Source organism: Cucumis melo, chromosome 2 (genome assembly GCF_025177605.1).
Source record: "Cucumis melo cultivar AY chromosome 2, USDA_Cmelo_AY_1.0, whole genome shotgun sequence".
NCBI classification, from domain to species: domain Eukaryota; kingdom Viridiplantae; phylum Streptophyta; class Magnoliopsida; order Cucurbitales; family Cucurbitaceae; genus Cucumis; species Cucumis melo.
Genome location: NC_066858.1, coordinates 12244416 through 12269739, shown reverse-complemented (window position 1 = coordinate 12269739; position 25324 = coordinate 12244416). Strand labels below are relative to the sequence as shown.

At 34.9% G+C, this 25324-nt stretch overlaps 3 protein-coding genes across 4 annotated transcripts; 2 read left to right on the top strand and 1 right to left on the bottom strand.

Annotated features, from left to right (window-relative positions):
• The first annotated feature begins 3411 nt into the window (after positions 1-3411).
• On the top strand, positions 3412-6048 carry LOC103487276 (pentatricopeptide repeat-containing protein At1g08610). The gene is made up of 2 exons (XM_008445538.3): positions 3412-3559; positions 3906-6048. Exon 2 carries the CDS (start codon positions 4074-4076, stop codon positions 5856-5858), a length of 1785 nt encoding a protein of 594 aa, XP_008443760.2. The 5' UTR covers positions 3412-3559; positions 3906-4073; the 3' UTR covers positions 5859-6048.
• A 5819-nt stretch (positions 6049-11867) lies between these two features.
• LOC103487275 (pentatricopeptide repeat-containing protein At3g04760, chloroplastic) lies at positions 11868-13967 on the bottom strand. The gene has a single exon (XM_008445537.3). The coding sequence runs from the start codon at positions 13729-13731 to the stop codon at positions 11986-11988; it is 1746 nt and encodes a 581-aa protein (XP_008443759.2). The 5' UTR covers positions 13732-13967; the 3' UTR covers positions 11868-11985.
• Positions 13968-17866: 3899 nt separating this feature from the next.
• On the top strand, positions 17867-22091 carry LOC103487274 (pentatricopeptide repeat-containing protein At1g05670, mitochondrial). 2 transcript variants are annotated; one of them, XM_008445536.2, is made up of 4 exons: positions 17875-18314; positions 18435-21023; positions 21113-21421; positions 21521-22091. In XM_008445536.2, the coding sequence occupies exon 2, from the start codon at positions 18674-18676 to the stop codon at positions 20918-20920; it is 2247 nt and encodes a 748-aa protein (XP_008443758.2). In that variant the 5' UTR covers positions 17875-18314; positions 18435-18673; the 3' UTR covers positions 20921-21023; positions 21113-21421; positions 21521-22091. The 2 variants fall into 2 exon arrangements, with proteins under 2 accessions (XP_008443757.2, XP_008443758.2); XM_008445535.2 differs by having other exon boundaries at positions 17867-21023.
• The last annotated feature ends 3233 nt before the right edge of the window (positions 22092-25324 follow it).

Below are 25324 nucleotides of genomic sequence, written 5' to 3'. Positions count from 1 at the left end.
GCAGGACGTTGTGATCCAATTGGGGTTACCGGTGGATGGTGAGTCTGTTGTAGGATCGGTAATGTTTAACTAGAAGCAAGTATGTGAAGATTTCTTGGGAGTTCAAGTGCCTGACATGCAAGGTCAAAGGTTGAGTCTTCCATGGTTGACCAGACAATTCACAGAATTGCCACCAAATGCTCACGTTGTGAGCGTCTAGAGATACACTCGTGCATACATTATACAACTCATTTGAGGCTTTTTGTTTGTCGACAAGTCAAATACTCTGGTACAGTATTGCATTACAGGCTTCAGTTGCTAGACCTCTAAGTTTTAGGTATTGTTTTATTTATATATTATTTTTTTTAAAAAAAAAAAGTTGCACTATCTATAACTCATCATTAATTTTTCTCACACATTTGATGGAGTGATGTTTTACCTGTATCAAAAGAATTAGTAAATATGTTCTTGACGTATCGACAAATATTTTACTGACTGATGTACACTCAGATAGTAAAGTACTATATGAATGTTGTCTACTTATTTTTTGTTGTCTACTTATGTTTGTTTTTTTTTTTTTTTAACAGATTAAGTGGACACCATATACGCCCCATATTATGGCATTGTTTCCTAATTGATGTCATAACGGTAAAGTGGCCTGGACTTATATGGGCCCTATGATATGCTTTCATATCGTTGAGATGCATCTACCAAATTGTGTGTTGCAATAGTTCGGTATGCTGTAAATACAACCAACATTGAGCTTTACAAACTCAACATTTGTGAGACTATGATCACTATCTACCCTTACACGATAAGACCTCATGCGGCAAAGACAATCTACGCAATAAGAACTACTGTGCAATAAGAAAAGACTATGCAGGGACCCTTATCATGATATAAGCTTACTTTACCATAAAGTAGTTAACGTCATCCTTCTGTAGGAAGGCTGGTGAACTGATTTGACCTTGTCGCCCAACTAAATTGAGGATAAGGAGATGACAGTAACACGTGGCATTCTGGTATTGGCTAATCTCACTGTCGGGCAGAAGTCATCATTTCTGCATGGAAAATGCCACCGAAAATGCTTACAAATAGGTGAAGTTCGACCATTGTGAAGCTGCTTTTACTTTATGATCATTTACAAAAGAATTGAGAGAATTTTCAAGATTTTTAGAGATTTTCAAAAGCTTGAATCCAGCAAATAGTGCAAGAAAGTGCAAGAGGGTTTGAGGCTAAGGAGTAGGCAAAGAAGCTAACTTATTTGTGAGTGGTTCTTCTTTAAAAATGTTTTCAGAAACAAAAAGTATTTCTAAAATGTTTAAACCCTTCAACATGTTTCCATTGAAACCTTGGGTTATATGATTTCCATTATTCTTTCAAAAGGTATGTGATTTATAAATATGTAAGTTTTGATGCGTGTTGAAATGATGAATTGACGAAATGAGATGATCCTTGTACTCTATGCAATGAGATACGTCACACTTGTGTGTTCTAGTGTTGGATGTCTTATCCTTGTTGTATGATCTAGGATAAGATGCTCTATTCTTGTGTGATTTAGAATATAATGTCTCATCCTTGTTGTGTGATCTAGTATGAAATGCCCTTTACTTGCTGTGTGACCTAACATTGGAAGACGCATTATGCGTGATAGAATTGATGGAAACTTGCAAAATGCATTGAGATTACTCTGCATAATTGCAACTTGGCAAAAGAGTATGGTAAACACTTGAGCTGAGGAAATGGTACAAAGATGTAATTAATAAATAGAACGATTCTACGATATGATGATGAGATTATAAGAATGAATGTGTCTCCACGCGATATGAGTCTTGAACATGATTTTAAAAGGAAATGATTTTCTATGCAATTTGTAAATGTTATTTGAATTGTATTAATTGCCTAATGTGTTAAAAAGGACTTGCTTGAAACTCAATAACTATTGAGACACAAAATAGTTGTATTGCATGAATTGTTCAAATGATTGTAACGCGTCAAGGCCAAATTTGATTTATAAAAGTATTATTAAAGAACCTCATTGCCTAAACACTTTTTGTCTAACTTTTCAAATGTTTTATTTTATTTCTCCCTCTCCCTAGGTAATGAAGGACATCCAGCATTGAACTTGCAACCTTGATGACCTATCATACCCTTTACGAACGCAGATAGTGGCCACTGCCAACTCACAAAGCATGTAGAACTAGGCAAGAAAAGTCAAATTATTATCTTAGAATGTTGTACTTTTGAAGTTGAGAAGACTTGTACTCATGTTTAATGTACTTTTGACTCACTATTAATGAAGTCTTTGTTATTTGTAATTGAGTTCGCATCTCACATTAAAATTGATGTCATTTGTTCCGCTTACAAGGCTTCTGTGTGTTATCTCGCGGAGAGGTTCACATAGAATGTCTAGGCGATCACGTCTTCCCTTGGTTATATAGAGTGACTTCGGGGACGAGGCATGACAACACTGCACCGAATTGATTTAAGAGGCAAACACAATCAAGAATGACGTAGGATTCATGCAAAGTATATCACAATGTGGCATTCGCGAAATGATCTTAGTGTACGAGGAGAAGCAACACACAAGCCAACTATATCAAATTACTATTTTTGGGTACACGTCAGTTATAAGACGATTTATCACACCTGATGGCTCTTATACTATTATTGCATGGTAAGAATTTTATTATCATTTTTTTTATAATTTCATAACATGCACATTGTTTAATTATATTATTTGTAATCGTTCAGAATAATTTTCTTCGAGACGTACATGCTTACTCAATAGAACACAATTTACAAGATTTGACCTCAATGTGTGATCAAACCTTGGAAAATATAGAACATATTATTCAGCAAACCAGACGACTCAATCTTGCCGACATGAATTGAAGGCACATTCAACGTAGACAACGACAAGGCGATGATGTCGCAGAGGGAGATCAAGATAATGTTTAGTTAGTAAATCAAGTTTTTAATTTATATAAATTTCAATTTTAAATCTATAATTATATGAAAATACATTTTAATTTGCATCAAAACCATGGTCATATTACAAACTTAAGGTAAAAAATAATCCTTTAAAGCTTAAAGAAAAAAACTACCTAGAAATATATGATTTTTTTTAACTTAAAAATTTTATAGCAAATCTCATATTACTCTTCTAATTCACTACTTCCAAGTTCTGAGGCACATCCTTCAACTTCAACTATGCATCAAGTTGTCAGTATAGTTTCAAAATTTAAACCATAAAAATATTTTTGATTAATTACTTTAAATTGTCAATCAAAAGTAAATAATGCAAGTGAATTAGGTGGGGAAGGAATTTTAAATGTTTGTGTTAAAAAGAAAAATGTGTTATTCTAATTTCTGAAAATAAACCCTAATTTTTCTTATTCTACCCTCAATGCCATTATATTTTAACGAATTTGAACCTCATCTTTATTCCTTACAAAGGGTTAAGTGTAAAAGGATCTAAAACCCTAGTTATGTCCGTCGTCAAACTTATCAGCAGCGGGAATTAAGAAAAGCAAGCTTCTCTTCCTCGCTATCTCTGCTCCATTCGTCAAACCACTAAGTATGTTTCTTGAATCTTCAAGTTCTTCTCACTATTTCGCTTCATTTTAATGTTTTTTTCTCCTCATCTCTGTCTCCCAATTTTAAGTTTCAGGAAGTTTTCCTCCCCTTTTCAATATTTGTTATCTTTATTATCATCAATAATTGTTCTTCCATACTTGAGTTTTCTGGGAATACTTTTGTTGTTTTAACTTTTTTATTCTTTGTTAATGAGTTTCTTGCTTCAGTTTTGTGCCATGTGTGTCCTTTTCTCCTCTTTCTGGATTTTTTTTTGTTTGTGATTATATGCTTTTCATCTTTTTGATTTTTTGAGTTCTGAAAATCTATTTTAATCTGCTTATGTGCAGAAGGAAGTATCAAATTCACTTTTGGGTCAGAGTAAGTGAGTTATTTCTATTAAGCACCAGTTATTCATTGGTTAGTTTCAGTTGAAATGAAGCAGCTAGTTACTGGGTACTGATTATATCATCCCCTTAAGAGCTTTGAAGCACTCCCCTTTGCTATTTGAGTTTGTTATGGCGTATACATTGACCGTTCAAAATTATATGGTAACAGTTAATGGTCAGCATGAATGTTCCAAACAAGAGTATGCTAGTACTGGTATCGGCCAATGCTTGCTGGAAAAAGAAAAACTGTCTTCTTTACACTTAAATTGTTTGTGCAAGTCTAGTTGCATTAGTTCATATAGCTGTCATTGGAGTACAACGCTTGGTTTTGGAAGAAAACAACGGGTTTTACATTTTAAAGGATTGCAGAGGAGTGTATGTATTGATAGAGTTGATAATACTTACGAAGATGAATTGGTGTTGAATGGCCACGAGATAAAGGTTGAAAGGAATTTTGCTGAGAAAATGACTAAAAAGAGGATCAGTTCTCATAATGGTTCATCGTTGTATCTGGATGGACCCTTTGTTGGAAATGATGAACAAACCAACAATGAGATTCTACAAAAGTTCTGCAACAAGGGGAAGTTGATGGAAGCATCTAGGTTAGTTGATATTATGGCTAGTCGAAACCAGATTCCAGATTTCCATTGTTGCGTAAACTTGATTCGTGGGTTTGTAAAGATCGACCGAATAGATAAAGCTGTACAAGTCCTGAAAATCATGGTGATGTCTGGTGGTGTTCCAGATGTTATTACGTACAACATGGTGATTGGTGGTTTATGCAAGCAAGGACATTTGGAATCTGCCATTGAGCTCTTGGACGACATGAGTTTGAGTGGTTGCCCCCCAGATGTTATTACATATAATGCAGTAATCCGCCACATGTTTGACAATGGATGTTTTGATCAGGCTATTGAATTTTGGAAGGAACAGCTCAGAAAAGGAACTCCTCCTTATTTAATTACTTATACAATCCTCATTGAGCTAGTCTGGAAGCACCGTGGAACAGTTCGTGCTATTGAAGTATTGGAAGAAATGGCTAATGAGGGTTGTTATCCTGATCTTGTCACATACAATTCCTTGATCAACTTAACCTGCAAACAGGGAAAATTTGAAGATACAGCTTTAGTTATTGATAATCTTCTTTTCCATGGAATGGTACCCGATGCTGTGACTTACAACACCCTTCTCCATTCACTTTCAAGGCGTGGGCGTTGGGATGAAGTTGATGAAATCTTAAAAATCATGAGTATTAGTTTGCAGCCTCCAACAGTTGTCACGTACAATGTCTTGATTAATGGTCTATGTAAAAATGGACTCTTAGATAGTGCCATAAACTTTCTCAATCAAATGTTTTCCAACAATTGTTTGCCTGACATTATAACGTACAACACTCTACTTGGTGCTCTTAGTAAGGAAGGTATGGTAGATGAGGCTTTTCAATTACTTCACCTTTTAATTGGCTCGGCCTGCTCTCCTGGCTTAATTTCTTACAATACTGTGCTTGATGGGTTATCTAAAAAGGGGTACATGGATAAAGCAATGAGTTTATACAGTCAAATGATGGAAAATGGGATCATGCCAGATGATATCACCCATCGTTCTATAATTTGGGGGTTTTGTAGATCAAACAAATTTGTAGAAGCTGTGGAGATATTGAAGGGGATTCTCAAGGGAGGACACAAAGTGAATAGTAGTTCTTACAGATTTCTAGTTCATGAACTATGCATAAATAAGAAGGTGGATCTTGCAATACAAGTTCTGGAAATGATGTTATCAAGTCAATGTAAACCCAATGAGACAATTTATTCTACTATAATCAACAGCATAGCATCTTCCGGTTTAAAGGAACAGGCTGATGAGTTACGCCAGAAGTTGATAGAATTGAAGGTTTTAGGTAAGCAAGCAGTTTAGAAGGAAGATTTTTTTTTTTTTCCAAGGGGAAAATTTATACCTCATCAACTGCTACTTGAGATTTAGGCAATAGTTCCTTGGGGAAGTTGTACAGTATGGTTTAAGTTCTTCAAAGGTGAATCCTTGAATCTTACTTCCTTCTACGGAAAATACCCTTTTGTGTTTCGATAAAAAGCTCGTTTTGAAGTTACTCGCATTGAACTAGCATTTATATGATAAGAAATAGTCATTTGGCACTTGCACAAGCCTTAAACGCATTTGTTAACTGTAAGACTTTTCACTAAAGGAACGAAGACGTGTTGACTTTTAATAAATGTGTTAACCATGAGCTAATTAGATCTAGTTTATAGTGCCCGCGTTCTAAGATAACACCATTTTCATAAGAAAAAGAACAAATGTGGAGTAGTTTCGTCTCTTAGATAACAAGTCTATTGCTATGTTTTTGGTAATGGTATGATTTGCCACAAAATAAGATAACACCATTATCGCAAGAGATGTCTATTGATAGATGGAACAATGATACTTGGGTTGTAAATTCTTGTAACTAGTGGATGGAGGGTAGGATGACTACAACAAAGACTTTTTTAGTGATGAAATTAAAAACTATCACCAATGTTGCATGAAATGTCACTAAAGTCGAATATCTTTTATGATGATTTTCAAGAAACGTCACAAATCATCGCAAAGTGTATGATAAAGCGTTTTTGTGATGGAAATCTATTTAGTTGTAAAAGCTTAGGTTTTGTGAAAAAGGAAAAGAAAATATATTCATTGAATTTCTGAATTTGAGGCTATCGATCAAGATAATTATTGTGTCGTGATGAACCATTGTCCTGAAAGCAAGTTCGATCAATCGTAGTGCTAATCGTGATGTCGGTTGCTTCCCAAGGTTAACACAGCTTCCCAACGTGCACTCATCGGAATAGGGAATAGAGACAAAAATCGTGTAAATGCTCAGAACGTGGAGAGGAAAGCCAAATAAGAGACGAAATAAAGCCAAATAAGAGACGAAATAAGAGGATATACATCTCTTTTTCACGCAACCGTAGTTACCCCCACTCGCCCGTCCGACCGAACAAATGGCGGCACGCATGTGGTGACAAGGTTATACTATCACCACCAACTTAATTTGAAATCCCCTTTGAAGGTTTAAGAATATATGCCCACTTTCCACTTTAAATATTATCAATGTGGGACAAAATACTCAACTTTGCTATTTGGGCCAAAGCCCATAAGTCATTTCTAACAATCCCCCACAAGTGACTGTAACAGCAAAGTTACTAGGTAAGTGAAGAAGAATGAGATTTCATTGGAATTTGTTCTAAACATAGAAGAGATATTAAGCTTAGACACTAATATTCGAAGATTTGAATTGATACGTAGTGAAGTAAGACAACAACCTTGTTAGAGAGAGTGAATTGTATCTTGAACTCCCTGTAACATTGGTTGAGACCCTTACGACACGCTCTATCCCTAGTTACGGTTTTGTTTCTGCAATGTAGATGTGTGCCTTTATGACCATGGACAAAGAATGAACCTTGGGTTGACGTGAGAGCTTTAGAAAAACACCTTTAAACTCTTTCATAGAAGGCGGCCCCACCTTCACTGTCACGTTATATGCTCCATCAAGTTTGCCAAATCAAACCACTCAAAAAAAGCTATGGAGACTTCAACATTATCCATACCAATGGACCCAACAAAGGTTTTTGTATTCCACACAATGGGCTATGGACCATCAAGTCTATCGCAACAGATCACCCAATAATGGGGTATAGACCATCAAGTCTATCGCAATAGACCACCCAATTACCAAGTGCTATAGATCTCCAAAGGGCTTTAGGCTCATGTTCACTGAGGAATCAAGAACCACTTTTCTTATTAGTCATTTGGTTAAAGGATCACCCAGGTTCTTCTTAGATCGAACAAATTCTAAGGAAATAGTTCCTTCCTTCAGCAGTTGTTTTACAACTACATGCCTAAGACGTATATATCTACTTTTACCATTATAAACACTGTTCTTGGAAATACATATGGCAGCTTGTGAATCACACTATATGGACACAGACACAGATGCCCTCCACAATGGTACATCTCCTAGTAACCTTTTTATCCACTCAGCCTCCTATCCTGCCAACTCTAATGCTATAAACTCGGATTCCATAGTGGATCTAGCTATACAAGTTTGTTTCGCGGACTTCCAAGATATTGTTCTACCCCTAAGCAAAAATATATACCCACTAGTAGAGTTAACCTCATCATTGTCTCTGACCCAGTTTGCATCACAATATCTTTCTAGTACGACAGAAAATTTGTTAAAGTGGAAACAGTGATTTAACGTCCCTCTAAGATATCTCAATAGATGGCATAAAGCATCCCAGTGGTATCTATCAGGATTATGTATATCTACTGAATCTACTGACAGAATATGCAATATCAGGTCTAGTATAATTCATTAAATACATGACACTATCTATGATCTTTGCATATTCAGGTTAAGACACACTATCTCCTTTATTCTTCTTAAGATGTTTACTAGCATCATAGGGAGTTCTTACAGAAGAAATATCAAATGAATCAAATTTCTTTAGTATTTTCTCCACGTAGTGAGATTGACACAGGGACAGATCGATTTTGTTTTTCCTAATTTTAACACCAAGAATTATGTCTGCTTCTCCTGGGTCTTTCATTTCAAAGTGTGATGAAAAGAACAACTTAATATCATTTATCAACTCCATGTTTATTACAAAAATTAAAATGTCGTCAACATATAAACATATTAATATGCAATTAGCTCCAAACAACTTTAAATAAACACACGTATCTGAGAAATTTACTTTAAATCAATTGTTTATCAAAGTATCATTAAACTTTTCATACCACTGCTTAGGAGCTTGCTTGATACCATATAGAGATTTTCTAAGTTTACACACTTTGTTTTCTTGGCCAGGAATTTTAAATGTGTTTGGTTGTGTCATATAAATTTCTTCTTCTTAGTCACCATTTAGAAAGTCAGTTTTTACGTCCATTTGGTGAATAAGAAGACCATTTATGGCAGCTAATGCAATTAAGACCCTAATTGTGGTTATCTTAGATACAGGGAAATATGTGTCAAAGTAGTCAATACCTTGCTTTTGAGTATACCCTACCACCACTAATCTAACCTTGTATCTTTCTATTGACCCATTTTGTTTTGTTTTTCTTTTAAAGATCCACTTACACCTAATTGGCTTGCTTCCCTTTGGAAGGTCCACTAAGTCCCATGTTTGATTTATGACCAGTGAATCCAATTCACTTTTAATGGCCTCTTTCCACATACTTGACTCCAAAAGGTCAGGGCTACTTGACTCCACTCACTCACTTTCAACCTCCACCAGAGTTTTGCATCACAAACAAATGCATGGAGGATAGTGTCACTTTAGTTTCTTCAAAGATGGTTTCATTGGTCTTAAGGTATTGTTCCATATCAAATATGAAAATTTCAAGCTCTTTAGCATCATGGTTCCCATTAAAGGCTTTGGGTTTCAAGATCTAAACTTATTAGAAACAACACACGCTTGATTTAAGGTTTGGTTTCCCACTGCTCGCGTCGTTAAATTTACTTGTATCTTCATCTTAGCCATCTCAACCTTGATTGTCTTTATAGTCACTCTAAAGTCATTTGACATTTTAGCATTGTCTTCTTGGAACAATCAAGCTCTTCTACAAACTCTTCCATATGTGCGACAAAGCTCGTGGAGCCACCTCCATTCTCAAACCTACCCTATTGAGCAACTTTATGTTCTATCAAATTAACCTTCAACGTTAATTCATTTATTGGCAGTCCATCTATTCAGGCATTTAGTATGTCTATCTAGTGTAGACTTGAACTTTATGTAGAGACATAAACGTGGATCAAGTTTGAGTTTATAGCTCAAACGGTCTATAGTGTATGAATAGGGTTGGGTGCCTTATTCTAGGAACACTATGGATGCGGCCTATTTTGTAATTAGTACAAACGATTTGATCTAGAATCGTTCATGTAGAGACATGGGAGTGGAGACATCCTATGTAAAGAGTTTACATAAGATTGAAACCATGAAGTAGTCATTTTTAAGTTATAACGTCTTTGACTAAATAAAACTGTCTATTTCGCTTATTGATGACCTAGGTAACTTAATCTTAATCCTAAGCTAACTATGAACTTCTGTTCACACGAAATTATCCTTAGATTTGCATAGGTGAGGGCAGCTCAACGGCGCTGACCCAATAAGTCTCCCATTTTAGGGGTAAGATTGGGTGGATGGCTAAGGACATAGGGTGTAAGATGAAATTCACTCCTACCCACTTTTAAGGTTAGTAGATAAGTTGTTCCCTTAAAAACGGAATCCAAGTCTTGACCAAGGGGCTTCACCCTCTCATTGGCTCGAGAGGGATTTGATTTGTAGGTTGGACCTTAAACCAATTGTTCAATAGTGGATGAATGAGACTTAAGGCACAAGATGTAATCTAGGGGGTAAAATGGTTTTTTGACCCGGTCGATGTTACGAACAACCTGTGAAGGATTAACTTTTTTATCATAGTTATATCAAATAGACATAAATATATTTATAGTGAGGGAAGTGCAACTAGGAACTTTAGTGGAATAACCCGTTAGTTAACGAATATTGATTAATTCGGTCTAAAATGGTTTAGCTAGTTAATCTGTTGGTCAGTCGCTCGTTGCAACTTTGATAGCTATTTTTTTGCCAACATGATTTCGTCTCATTTAGCCAAGGACCTAATAAAGCTTTGATACCACTTGTCACAATTGCAACCTTTTGAATAAGGGACGAGTGGTTGTGTAACACTTGCTCTAACTCGGCGAGCAAGTCAATTGTATGAAATTTGAAAGTCTCATATAATCTCGTTTTATGATGTAGCCTTCCTTCACATTTTGAGAGAAAATAGTTCTATAAAACATGAGAGAAAAAGAAAAGCTTTGAAAACGTCATTAAAAAAAGCATTGAAGACTGACAATTGCAAAAAAGCTTGTTCTGCAAATAGTACAACAAAGCTCAGTCGGGGAATTGACAAGTGAGTTTCTCCTATAGTACATTTTAGAGAATTTCAATTGAGATTAACTAACATATGCAATATAGCGAGCAATCACATAAAATCAAAACAACATAGAAATGAAAGCAACATGCTAAACTAAGTACAAAGCAAAAACATAAGGTGGTTTGAGAATGTTTTGGACATGCAATCATAGGCAAACTCACTTTGGATAAGCATGCTCAAGACACTAGACTCTCTCTTAAAAGTGGATGTTGTAGCCCATAGGAGCAGTAATCGACTTCAGACTTCAATAATCTAGACCTTGTTAGACACATCCTCTATCTGTAGGTGAATGTGTTATATTTGTAACCTACAGAATTTCCATCTTTACTACTTTCTGCAAGTTTCTTTGTGTTTGACGTGTACTTCTTTAAAAAAATCAACTCTTGATCGCATGGGATTACAGAGCCTAGCGTCAATCGTGGTTATCGAAGTGTTTTAATTCTCATCTTTTGCTTTAAACATTTTTTAAATAAGAGCAAGAACATGCTAGATGACTGCCGAGGGGATTTGTGTCATGTCACTAGTGTCATTATTTTTGCAAATTATCATGTTTTCAAGATATTTGATGTTCCGACTCTTATAGTTTTCCATTGCATTTTAGAGATCCCCGACTAAAAGTTGCTTTGGCATTCAATAAATTAACTTAATGATGTTTTTATTTCTTTCCCTAGCATACTTCTTTTTTCAATAAAAGAAAAATTAAAAGTCAATTCGTGGTTTAATGAAATTGCACGCATGTAGTAACACCCGAGTTAGAGGCCTCCGAAAGTCGGGTGGTCATAAAAAAAGAAAAAGAAAAGCTATAAAGAATTCAGGTCAAAAACTGTTAGATCCCAATGTTTTTGGTAAACCTATCAAATGATTTGATGAATATCTTCCTAATCTTCTAATTTGTCAAAAAATTTAGCTTCCGTTGCTTTTTACTCACTGAGCTCAACAGAAATAAAATCAGAATCACTTTCCTTTTAAAGCATTACACAAAAAAAAAAAAACAAAAAAAAAAAAAAACAAAAAACAAAATAGACAAAAGTTGAAAATTCTATAGTCAACATCAGCTTTGCAAGAGTTGGTTCTTGCTTTCTGATAAGCTTAGCCCTTTATAAACGTCAAGCATTGGAAATGTCTTGTTCAAACGCTTGGAAGAATCTTCAGAAATAACTCCCAATCTGTACAGAGAGTTAGCCAACTCCATAGCCTCTGCTCGCCAACCGGCATAAGCAATCCCCTCGATTAACAAGACATAACTAGTTTCATTCGGTGGGCAACCTTTTTCAACCATTGTTATTAGTAACTCAATGCCTTCAAAAACCCTGTGTGCTTTACACATCCCCAGAAGCACAATGTTGAAGCTGATCACTGTCGGCTGGAAGCTGGTAGCTTCCATGTCTACCAACAATCCAATAGCCTCGTCAACCAACCCGTCCCGACACAAGCACGAGATCAGAGAATTGTATGTTATCTCATCGGGATCAATTCCTTTTCTTATCATTTCTGATATCATCTCCAGAGCCTTGATCTTGTTCCCACAGCTCCAAAGTGCACTGAACATTGTGTTGTAGGAACTCACATTTGGAGGGCAACCCACTTGATCCAGCTTCTCAAAGATGTCTAAAGCAAGATCAGCACAACCGAATTTACAAAGTGTAGCTAAAATTGTATTGTAGTTTACAATATCAGGCAAACAACCATCAGAAACCATTTTGTCCAAATACTCAATTGCTAAATCCAATCTCCCTTCTTTGCAGAAGGCAGAAATCAGTGGATCATAGCTATATGCATCCGGGGTTAACCCTTTCTCCTTCATCACCTCCAACACATTCACGGCTTCCCTTACTCTCCCTTCTCGACAAAACGAACTAATTAAAATGCTGTGAGTAACGACATTTGGCTCACAGCCACTTAAAACCATGTCTTTCATAAGCTTCTCCCCATCTTCCCACCTGCTTTTGTTTAGAAAAGAACGCAGCAGAATATTGTATGATACCACATCTGGATTACACCCTCTAGCGGATAAATCTCGAACAAAATCCACGGCTCGATCCTCCATTCCTTCCTTGCAAATACCTCGAATGATGGCATTGTATGTATACAAGTCAGGACGGAGGCCCCTCGACAGCAACTCATCAAACAGCTCAAGAGCTTCATTTATTCTACCTTCAAGAATTGTTGCTTCTATAAGAATTGTGTAAGTAATCACAGATGGCTTACACCCATCCTTCAAAAGCTCATCCATAACTTCAAAAGCAAGCTCAAGCTTCCCCCTACTACACAAACTCCCAATCATTATATTGTAAGTAACGATATCAGGAGAAAAACCCCTGCTGCGCATTCTATCAAACACCTGGTTTGCAGAATCAATTTGGTTGGCTTTACTGAACCCACTGATCATAGCATTGTAAGAATAAACATCAGGGTCACCATAAGTTTCCAAAATCTCCATAACCCTCACAGCTTTCTTCAAATTTCTAGAATTAAAAAACCCTTTAATGAGTTTAGTACAGAGCACAACATCAGGTTTGAAGCCTTTACTCACCACGCTTTCGAGAAAATAGAGGGACTCGTTGTGCTTCCCAGCTCTGCAGGACCTGTTAAGGAGTTTCATCAAATGGGCATCTCTGTTATCGAGATTAGGGAAATGGGGTTGTCTAGATTCAGCAGAAGAAGTGACATTTCTGAGGTAGGTTTTGTTTGAAAATCTGCGAGTGGGGATGGAATCTGAATGTGATTGGGGAATTGTTGGCTTCGATAATGGATTGGTGAAATGGAGGCTCTGAGGGAGAAATTCCGATGAAAACATGCTCGTTGATGACGTTTGCTATGCCATTCGGTGGTATTGGAGATGGAGCATCGTCTTTCTTTTTTGAACTTTGAACAGGATTTGCAAACGAGTTTCTTTCTTTTAGTCTAGTGCTAAGAGAAACGAGCAACAAAGGATTGAAAGGATTCTATTGTAAAAGCATTAGCCCTTTGGATAAGGAATCCATGAGGTCTGTCCTCACTTGTACACCTCCTAGCAATCCAATACCTTTCTTTTCATAAAGAATCGAGAGATGTTGCGTTAAATTATCGAGATAATACCAAGCGTTATACAATTCGGCCACATTTACCAAATAGTAATGAAAATGATTACAAGGGTAATCGAATTTCAATTATAATCTACAGAGCTTTAATAGAAAATGTAACAATTGTTTTTTCTTTTTTTATGGTGTTTACTTATTATAAAAATTATCTGTTATTGTTATCTTACTTTTGCTCCCAAAATCAAGCAGTACATTCTCAAATCGATAATTGTTCAGTTTCAAACAGTTTGCTTTTGTTGATTATATTTGAACGTGGATGCACTTTTCTTATTAATCTATTACACTTTCATTGTGTTAAACCTTTATTATGTTAAACCTGATCTTAATTTTATTTCTGTCCCTAAACTTTGAAAATTTTTCATTCTAAAACTTAAAATTTGGAGTGAATTACAAAACAATTCTCCCAAATTTTTCAACAATAAAATTTTTGTATTTATTTATGTCAACAATTCTAAACACGTCACCGAAGAAAATAATAGAGATAGACGATGCTTTTGTGAACTGTTTCCTGATCTTTCCAACCTCATGCCCCCAATTTAATTTGTTCTTTGTTCTTTTGTTTACAATTTCCTTTTTGTTGTAAATTCAAACTCCTAAATTTACTTCTGATATGTGTTTAGACTTGTTCCTTAAACGATATTTAGGAAAATTGTCGAAAATAATCTAGTAGACAAAATATTTACATTTTATAGAAAAATCAATTGTAACAAACTATTATCTTTAAGCACACACGTTTTCTTTAAAAAAAAAGGTTAAGAAAATTGAAAGAAAGGAAAAGAAAATGGAACATTAAAAGTTCAACAAAACTTTTCAAAGTTTATAGCTATGACTAAAATGAACCATACGATCACACCATGCCATACAACAAGTGGTTAAAAGATATCCCAATACTTATATGAGATTGAAGAATTAGAGGATATTTGGGGCAAAGAGTAACTTATAATAATATGGAGATTGTAAATTATAATAGTCTATGGATTATAATAGTTTGTGTTTTTGGTGTAAATTATTATAATCTGTGTTATTATAGTATATGTTATTATTGTCACGTGCCGCCCCAAATGTCACTTCGTACGACCAGATGAGGGCGTACTGCCTAGACATCTATTATGTATCTCTCCACGAGATGACGCTTTGAATGCTTAGTAAGTGGAACAACTTTTACTCTTATCTCTTTTGTGAAGCTTTTCCATTAAGCCTTAGAGATCTTCACAATTTACTTCAGTGGGAAACAATTTACAACCTTTGAACTTTACTTTGTCACCTAGTACTTTTACCTAGCACAACTTAAGATTTTAACTCCTAGGCAACAAACTCAAACAGATACAACAAAACAGCACAAATAACCGAACTTCTACTCTCTTTATTAACTTAACACTTACAGAGTTCATACATTACAAATTACAGCCCTTAAACTTTACTTGCATAAAATAAAACCTAGTTTGATTCTTCCCGCGCCGTCCTTCTTCTCCCTACCAAGGTGCTTCTCTTCACACAAAAGTACTTAAGGGTGTAGGACTCTGACGTCTGCCCTTTTTTCCTTTTGCCATCTACAATCCAACTCAAGAACATCCTTTAGGTTCTCCTTTTCTTTCTTCACCATTAAATACTGCTTACCAACGGGCTTCCTAGACATATGACGAGATGTCATAGCTAGTACATCATGTAAGACTACAGAGTAACTTTGTCTTCCCTCCTTACCTAGGCTACAACGTCTGGGAACCATTCTTCATTTGACTTCAACGCCTGACAACCTCGGGAAGGGAAAAACTTAAAACATAAGTTAAATGAACATAGTGAGTGATGGGTTTGGGAAAAACCTTTTTAGGGAAAACATACAGAATCAACAAGATTAACCACATGACAACAACAACAACCATAAATAATAAACTTCAAAAACTCAAGCTTTTACTGCTTCAAACATAGCCACGACAATTACGACAAATCCACACGATTCAGGCCATCAAAGCAAACGCTACTTATCACCGAAACCTGGGATTCTCCCATTATATTTAATCGCCTAAACCTGGGATTCGCTTTCACCCGTCTCTCATTGCCTAGACCTAGGATTTACTCTTACTAGCATCACTCGATAGATCTGGGATTCACTTTCACTCGCATTACTCGATTGAATCGGGATTTCTACCAACATTTCGTGACAATTTAATCTTTCTTAGACCTAGGACTCACATTCAACCAGCGCCTTGCGAGTTATCTTAGATTTTGACTAGCGTCTCATCACTCTCGACTAGACTTAGGATTCTCCCCTCGGCAAGACGCGGGATTTACATTCAACCAGCATCTTGCAAGTACCTGGGATTTTGGCCAATGTCCAACATCAAGAACACGTCACAACTTGCCCTAACTTGGAATTCACATTTAACCAGCGTCATGGGAGTTACGTGGGACTTCTACCAGCATCGTGCAATAGACCTTAATACAAGCTAATAGGAAAAACAAAAAGGTTAGCCTCCCAACCTACTTCCTTTACATACAATCATAGTAGCAACAATATCATACAATAAGTATCAATCACAGAGCACGTTCAGATAATCAACAATAGGATATGACATTCCTATAACAAGCTTATAAACACAACATACTATTTAAGAAAATCATTCATAAAACATATCATCCTTTGAAAAAGATCAACAAGATTCTGTTTACAAAAGTTTGCTCAAAACAAACGCTTATTCATAATTAACAACTCATAAATCACATTGAAAACTTGTTATTACTCATAAACAAACTTTATTTTATAAGAATCACTCACAACAAATACTTAGCCTTAACCTCCACCCCTTCCTTCTCTGTTTTTGGATTCCTCTTCTTGCCAGACGATTCTCTCAACTGGTCTTTCATCATTCGGGGCTTCCTCTTGGTCTTTGTTTGAAAAATCTAACACTTTCGAATAACCTTTTCCTTTTGGACTTTAGTCCTATTTATAATGATCTCTCATACTCAAGGGTCATTTCTATGTTTTACACGTGTCATCTTACTTAATTTATCGTGCCATGCAATCAACCTAAACTCCATACTAGGCTATCCATCAACGGTGATTTGACTTTACCTCGAGATGCACACCTTATCTCCTTGGGAAACCAAACTCTTTAATCTTCTAACCCTTCTATCTTCTCGGGAAGTAACAGACATTTACTTTTTTCAGCAAGTGGCAAGTCATCCTGACAAGACACTTCCTCGCCTCCACTTCTCTAGGCATAGACATTTCTTCTTCTTGCATTACTACGCTAAACACCTAACTTTTGACATCCAACACAGGCTTCTTCCTTGCCCGCTTATTCTTATCACGTTGTTTGCCTTCTCGCGGTAGAACTTAAATGTAAGCATTTCTTTTAGCGTCTTTTCCTTGTCGAATGTCTCATGCTTATCCGAACAACTTCCCAGCAAGATTTTTTTTTGGTAGAATTTCCTTTTTTCGGATTAGGATCTCACAATTATAGTTTGTGTTTGGGTGTAGACTATTATAGTTTGTGTTATTATATCTTTTTATAATATGTGTTTGGGATGGAGACCATTATAATCTAGGTTTTCACTACTCTTTTTTTGTATACATGAATATATACTTTTCTTCAATTGATTGTATTAAATCTAGTTAATTAGAATGTTCATTTCTAAATATTTATTCTCTGTTTTATTTAGAAGTTTAAATTAAATATTTTCTATTATACATTATTTTTTCTTTTTTTCTTTTTTTAGTCTATGATTGCATCAAAACCAAACATGCCCTTAATGTTCATCTTCCTTATTTAGCTATTTGAGGTTGAGTAAAAAAGAAAGAAAAAGAAAAATTCTCCTCTCTCCATCATTTGCCACAATAAAAAAAAAAAAAAAAAAATTATGTAGAAACATAAGTAGAGATGTTTACTTTTATAATTCTCCTCGCAGGGCCATCTCTGACCAAAAGCGTTGGGTTCGTTCTTTGCAAGGTTTTATTTTCCTGATCCCTATTTCACGTTAAGCCGCCTCTCTCCTCCTCAGCCACTGAAACCCGCCCCGCGGCCTCTCCTGCTTGCGCCGCAAAGTCTCGGCCTTCCGACGAACTCGTCTGACTCTCTGGCAAACAGTTCTATCCTTGTTATTTTTTCCCCCAGAAACAGAGTGGTTAGCCCCTAATCCGTGCTGTTGCCGAGATCGTGCTGCGGCCATTCATTTTGCAGATTCCCAGGGTTTTGATTTTTTCTTTGCTTTCTTGGTTTATGTTAGTTTATTCTGGAGACATTACCCAAACACATGGAATGTTTTCAAATCATCCTTCCAAATACAGGGTTCCAAATAGGAGGTAGAACATATAATATGTAGTTAAACTTTCAATCTTGTGTCTATTCAGCTAGCCTTTAAGAAGGTAATGGCTTTAATATATAACTGTGTTGCTAAATCATTATTTGCAAATGCTATGAAGGTTTTACTGAAGTAGTATTTTGAAGTAACGATTTGAAGTGTGACCTGAGAAGGGTTAAGTTTGGAGAAGAGTGAGGTGTTCATATCTAGTACCAGGGCAATTTTCCCTGAAAAAGTCTTTTTGTGGCTGGGTTCTTTCATGGCAATCAGCTCCTGTAAAAGATCACATGAATAGACATGGGCTGTTGTCTTGTCAAACTTGGGGGAGATCTCTTGTGCTAACAAGAGAATGCTTTTCTGATGATTCTACCATTGCACAAGAAGTTGTGTGTCGTCTTCTTCCGGTTTTGCTGTTTACAGGTTTCTTCTAATTCAGCTTCTAGATGTAATTTTCTTCCATTCTCTTTCTCTAGAAGATGGTTGACTCAAAGCCAAAGAGTCCCATCTCCATTTTTGCTTCAAACCAGACCGTTTCCTGACTATTCTCCTAAAAAGCCTACAATTAGAGATACTGAGCTTATCCATGATATCACTGCTGTAATTAAGTTGCGTCGTTCTGAGCCCCTTCATCGCATTCTAAAGCCTCATGAATCCAACTTTAGGTATGATCATCTGATTTGGGTACTGATGAACATTAAGAATGACTACAATCTGGTTTTGGCTTTCTTTGATTGGGCACGAGTTCGTAGAGAACCATCTCTTGAAGCACGTTGCATTATTGTTCACATTGCCGTGGTGTCGAATGATCTTAGGCTGGCTCGTGAGCTGGTTCATGATTATTTCTTGAACTCGAAGCTGGAGATTGGTGTTACAATGACTAAATTTACCCACCGGCTGATATACACATATAAGTACTGGGGATCAAACCCTATTGCATTTGATATACTTTTTCAAGTCCTAGTGGAAATTGGTCATTTAAGTGAAGCAAGAAAACTATTGGACAAATTGTTGAGCTACGGACTAGTTGTCACTGTTGATTCTTGTAATGCTTTTCTTAGTCGCATTGCTAACAATTCTGAAGGAATAGAGATGGCAATAAAGGTTTTTTGTGAATATGGTATTGGTTGGAATACTACGTCTTATAACATCATTATTTATTCTTTATGTCGATTGGGAAAAGTAAAAGAAGCCCATCGGTTACTCATGCAGATGGATTTTAGGAGTTCTACACCTGATGTTGTTAGTTACAGTACTGTGATTGATGGATATTGTCATTTGGGAGAATTGAAGAAGGCATTGAAGCTTATAGATGACATGCAAATAAAAGGACTGAAACCAAACCGTTATACCTACAATAGCATAATATTACTTTTGTGTAAAATTGGTAAGTTGTTTGAAGCAGAAAAGGTATTGAGAGAGATGATGTCTCAAAAGATTATTCCTGATAATGTCGTCTACACCACTCTCATACATGGTTTCTTCAAATTAGGACATGTTCAAGCTGCAAACAAATGGTTTGACGAAATGCTGTCTAAGAAGATCAGTCCTGATTATATAACCTATACAACTCTTATCCAGGGATTTGGTCAAGGTGGAAAGGTGATAGAACCACAAAATATTTTCCATGAAATGATTAGCCGAGGCTTAAAGCCTGATGAAGTTACATATACAACACTAATCGATGTTTACTGCAAAGCAGGTGAGATGATGAATGCATTTTCTCTTCACAATGAGATGGTTCAAATGGGAGTGACTCCAAACATTGTTACTTACGGTGCCCTGATTGATGGCCTTTGTAAACATGGAGAACTAGATACAGCAAATGAACTTTTGAATGAGATGCGGAAAAAGGGCCTTCAACTGAATGTTTGCACTTATAACTCAATGGTAAATGGTATTTGCAAAGCAGGTAATATTGCACAAGCAATAAAATTGATGAAAGAAATGGAGTTAGCTGGGATTGGTCCTGATGCTATCACTTATACCACGGTCATCGACGCTTATTGTAGATTAGGAGATATTGGTAATGCTCATAAACTTCTTCAGGAGATGCTGGATAGAGGGCTTCAACCAACAGTTGTTACATTTAATGTTTTAATGAATGGGTTTTGTATGTTGGGAATGCTTGAAGATGGCGATAGGCTCTTGGGATGGATGCTAGAGAAGGGCATTGTGCCTGATGCAATAACATACAATACTCTTATGAAGCAGCATTGCATTAGAAATAGTATGAATACTACAACTAAGATTTACCAGAGGATGCGTAATCAAGGAGTGATGCCGGATAGTAACACCTACAATATTTTAATAAAAGGGCATTGTAAGGCACGAAATCTGAGAGAGGCATGGTTTTTATATAAAGAAATGATTGAAAAAGGATATGTTCCCACTGTTACTTCATATAATGCACTTATAAAGCGGTTGTATAAGAGAAAAAAAATTTTGGAAGCAAGGGAACTCTTTGAAGAGATGAGAGGACATGGGTTGGTTGCTGCTGGAGAAATATACAATTTCTTTGTTGACATGTACTATGAAGAAGGAAATGTGGAGATAACTCTTAATCTCTGTGATGAAGCAGTTGAGAAATGTCTTCTTAATGAGAGATAAAATGAAACAGCCGGAGTAGTTTAATATTTTCTCTACATAATGATCAAAACAGATGCAAGGAGAGGACTTGCCGGAGAAAATTTGCATTCCCGTTTACTTTCAGGTACAAGTCATGATTTTAGTCATGGTAACAAAATGCATCTCACACTCCTAGCACATGCCTAACTTGTTTTGTTGGCAATATTTCTATAGAAGCATGAGCTTGGATTATGCCTAATCTCTCATAGAGAAGGATGGATTATTCAAGCTTTCAGTAGACGATTGATACTATATGCACTTTGACTGGAGGTTGTGGCTTTGTTACAAAGTTTAGAGTTAAATCCATGGCTTCACTATGCTGCTTAAGACCAAATGCATGATACCGGTCTTTGACTCTCTTATGGAATCTTGCCGGAAATATGCATGTATTCACGTTCAGACATGAAAAACCGTCTGAAAGATGCTTGAACAGGCTCTAAAACGAGGCACAAACATCACCGTACTTAAAAAGGAGTATATGCGGTCTGTAACCCTTTAGTTTGGATTATAATAGTAAAGTATTGCTATATTTCCTTTCTCAGGGTAATAATCCTTTGTTTCTTTCTTGCTTATATTTTATAGGATTTTGAGAGCGCAATGCAATAGGCTAATAGCTCAGGACCTCTGCGTCTTCGACCTAAGTTGGCACACATGATGAATGGAACATGTAACTTTGAATGCAGAAGGTTAGCTGGCTGGCTTAAGCTTGGACTAATTTGTAGACAGCACAGGATTTTTAAACCATCATTGCCATGGTCATTGTTTTCGAAAATATTTTTGGTTGCCTGTTTTTTAAAGGTGCATTTTTTCACTAAATCTATGATAGTCAACGAGCTCTTTAATCCTCGCTGTTCCAGCAGCATCAATGTCTCTTATTTTCGTAATTGCTCCTCTAGCCCTGCAAGTGGTTTTTTGAAGGGATCTTGTTACTTATGGATGAATCGAAGCGAGGGGTTTATTTGGAGTCATGGGCTACTGAAGTCCATTTGTGATTGCTGCCTAGAACATGTTTTGATAAAATGCCCTGGTAAATTTGTTGTGTGGTTTGTCAATGGTGGAAGTAGTTGGAATTTTGTTCTTAGTGTGGTTTCTTTGGTGCTCTTTATGCGTTTAATGAAAAGCCAAAATGAGGAACGTCTCTTTTTTTCGTCTACTCTTTTCTTTTTATCTTGCATTGAAGATATTTTCAAGTAATGAAAATAAAACTACTCTGACTTGTGTGAAACTTCTCGTTATTAATTTTTTCTTGAACTGATTGATGATGGGATTTAACATTTTAGTAACATGAATTTGTGTATTCATTTTATCTAAACCTAATCTAATTTGTGTTTTCATAGCATTGACTTAAAAAAAAGACATTGTGGCTTAAAGCAATGGGTTTTAACTATTAAGGACGTTTGTTTGGGGGAAGAGTTAGGTTATGGAGGGTGAGTGTTATGATAAACTTAGTTTTATAATAACATGTATTTGGGAGAAGAGTCTAAAAATATAGTTTTATGATAAGATGTGTTTGAAGTAGAGTTTGAAAATATAGTTTTATGGGAGAGTTGAAGAGATAGGGTTATGGAGAGTTAAAAAAGGTTAAGAAGAAGAAGAGAGAGGGAAAAGGGGCTATGATAACCCTAAAACAAGAGTTATGGTGACTCTTTTTTTAAACAAGGGTTGCGTTACCATAACCCAACTCAATAGTGATGACCCTTGTCAAACGACCTTTTATAGTCTAAATAGGAATGCTTTATTACACGTTAGACTTAATGTTTTTCATAAATGTTCTAAATGTGCTTCAATTTTACACAAATGTAAAGCCTAAAAAACCAAACTACCCATCTTATATGAAATAAGGAAAGTAGACTATTGTATGTAATTAAGATTTGTATTTATTAAATATGTAAATATGATATGTGATTGATTATATTAGGGTAATATTATAATCAAAATTATCCTTTGATTATTTCCTTTGGTGATTTTATTCAAAAAAAATTTCCTCCATCCGATCTCTTCCCGTCCATTCTTTCTTATTTCGTTCATTTCTTCAAATTGTTTCGATGAGTGCATATTTGTTTTATTTTGTTAATTATGTGTGAAATTGTGAAGTATAGTATATCGGTGGAATTTTTCGATAAATTTTTTTATAAAGAAAATTTACGGTGAATGGAGTATATATGCCACTTAATTTACACTATATATCTCTACTTACGGTCAGTCAAGTATATATATCATGTTATTTTTCTTTCGTTATGCATTGTTTTTCATATATTTCACTTAATTTAATAATTTCTTATATATACTTATTATATTTCATCAAAGTTGTATTAATTTTCATATATTAGAAGTTAATTTGTAAAATCTAGTGTGACTGAAATTGTTTTTTATTTAAATAAATCATTATATACCCCTATATATTTAACATAATATTAGATGAAAATGTATGTATGCATATTTGATAAGAAATTATGCAAATATATGAGTCATTGCTTACGTGTTATTGCAAATATGCATAAGATATACATTGGTATATAATAAATATGTGTCACTACTTATGTATTATTATAAAAGTGAAAGTGTATATAATGGGCAAAACATAGAATCATTTTAATAATGCAATCGTATATACTAAGAAGGGAACAAAAAGTTCACTATATATTGTATACCATATTTAAAAAGAGTTCATTAATCGCACAATCGTATTTAAATAAGAAAGGGAAAAAAAGTTCGTTATATACTTTATACTATATTCCACAATTCAAGAAAGAAAATTAATAACATGAAACTAATAATTGTAGGAGATGACCAAAAAGTTCATAGTGAATTTTTTTTAATCGGAAACTTGAACAGATGAAACAATATGAGATATGCACTCATCGGACAAGTGGACGGAAAAAGGGTGAAAGATGTTGAATAGGAGATGATTGGAAAAATAAATATTGATTAGAATTTAAGTCAAATTGGAAAGAATCGGTGAAAGACAACGTAAAATGAACGAAAAAATGGTGAAAGTTGTAGAAAGTAGTAAACCGCAGATAGAAATCCTTTGTTCAATGTGCAATTAAGACAAAAAAAACGTTACTTTTTGGAAAATATTCGATATATTATTACAAAATTGGACTAAAATTTTATATATAATATAATAAAAATAAAATAAAATTATTAATAATTTATTTTATTAAATAGGTTAGTTGTAAGATTCATATAAGTTAACTATGGTATATATTATTATATAATTTTAAAATATATGTTATTTGTAATTAATGTGAGGAATAAAATGGTCATTAAAAACCTCGAATTAAATTTTGAGACATTTGTGTAAAGTTATGTGAAAAGTAGGTCTGTCTAAATCTTTCCTCGAACTTACGTCACTCAAAAGGGTTACATTTGAGGTCAGCGCTCACTAGTCATTTTTAACTCTTCCTCTTAAAAATCAATTTCACATGTCTTCATCTTCCGCCGATGAAGTTAAAAGTTTATAAAAATAACGCAATCAACATTGATTCAGATATATAAAAGATAATAAAAATATTTACATTAAACTTACGAATTTGTAGTATAATATTTTAAAACCAAGAAAAAAAAATAATATAATTTTTACTTTCTTGTAATTATCCTCGATCTTCAAATGGTTAACATTCTTTCTCATTCGTTAATTAAAAGTTCATCCCTTGAACTTTCCACTCCCATTTTCCAATTTTTTTTTAAAAAAATATATTTTACATTTTTTGATTCTCCAGTTTCCATTTTGTAAAATGTATTTTACAACTTTTTCTTTATGAATATTGTTTTCTACAAAATGGTGGAGAGAGAGGGGAGAGGTGGAGGGAGGAGAGAGAGAATAGAGGAAGAGATGTGAGATGTGAGAGAATATTTATATTTATTTTTAAATTTTAAATTATCCGATCATAATTATTAATTTAAAACCAACAGATTCATTGCAACTATCAATAAACTATAACGGTTTAGTTCATCAAATTGAAAGTTGAGGAGCGTGATTGTAACCAATTTCATAGTTTAAGGGTGCTTTATACAACTATATCTATATTTTTTTTAGCTATTTTGCTACCTTTACAAATATTAAGTGGATCATTTTATTATATATATAAAAATAGTAATATTCTTTATATATATTAATTTATTAGTTTACCTAAAAATGTTTAAATAAGTAATATTTTTTAAAGAATTTTTTTTTTTAAAATATAACAAACTAGTAAAATATTTACAATAACTGAAAAAGCTCACATGCCTACAATGAGAAATACCAAAAATGCGTCAGTTAACACACGATTAATCGACCACACATGCTCGTGAGTAATCTTCTTCTAAATAATAGTGTATTACAATTTAAACGAATAATCGACTATCGTGTAGGTCGTGATAATGCGATCATGTAGTTTG

Bases quoted from the DNA above. Each gene is read 5' to 3' on its own strand.
- LOC103487276 (XM_008445538.3), top strand. From the start codon at position 4,074: ATGGCGTATACATTGACCGTTCAAAATTATATGGTAACAGTTAATGGT.
- LOC103487275 (XM_008445537.3), bottom strand. From the start codon at position 13,731: ATGTTTTCATCGGAATTTCTCCCTCAGAGCCTCCATTTCACCAATCCA.
- LOC103487274 (XM_008445535.2), top strand. From the start codon at position 18,674: ATGATTCTACCATTGCACAAGAAGTTGTGTGTCGTCTTCTTCCGGTTT.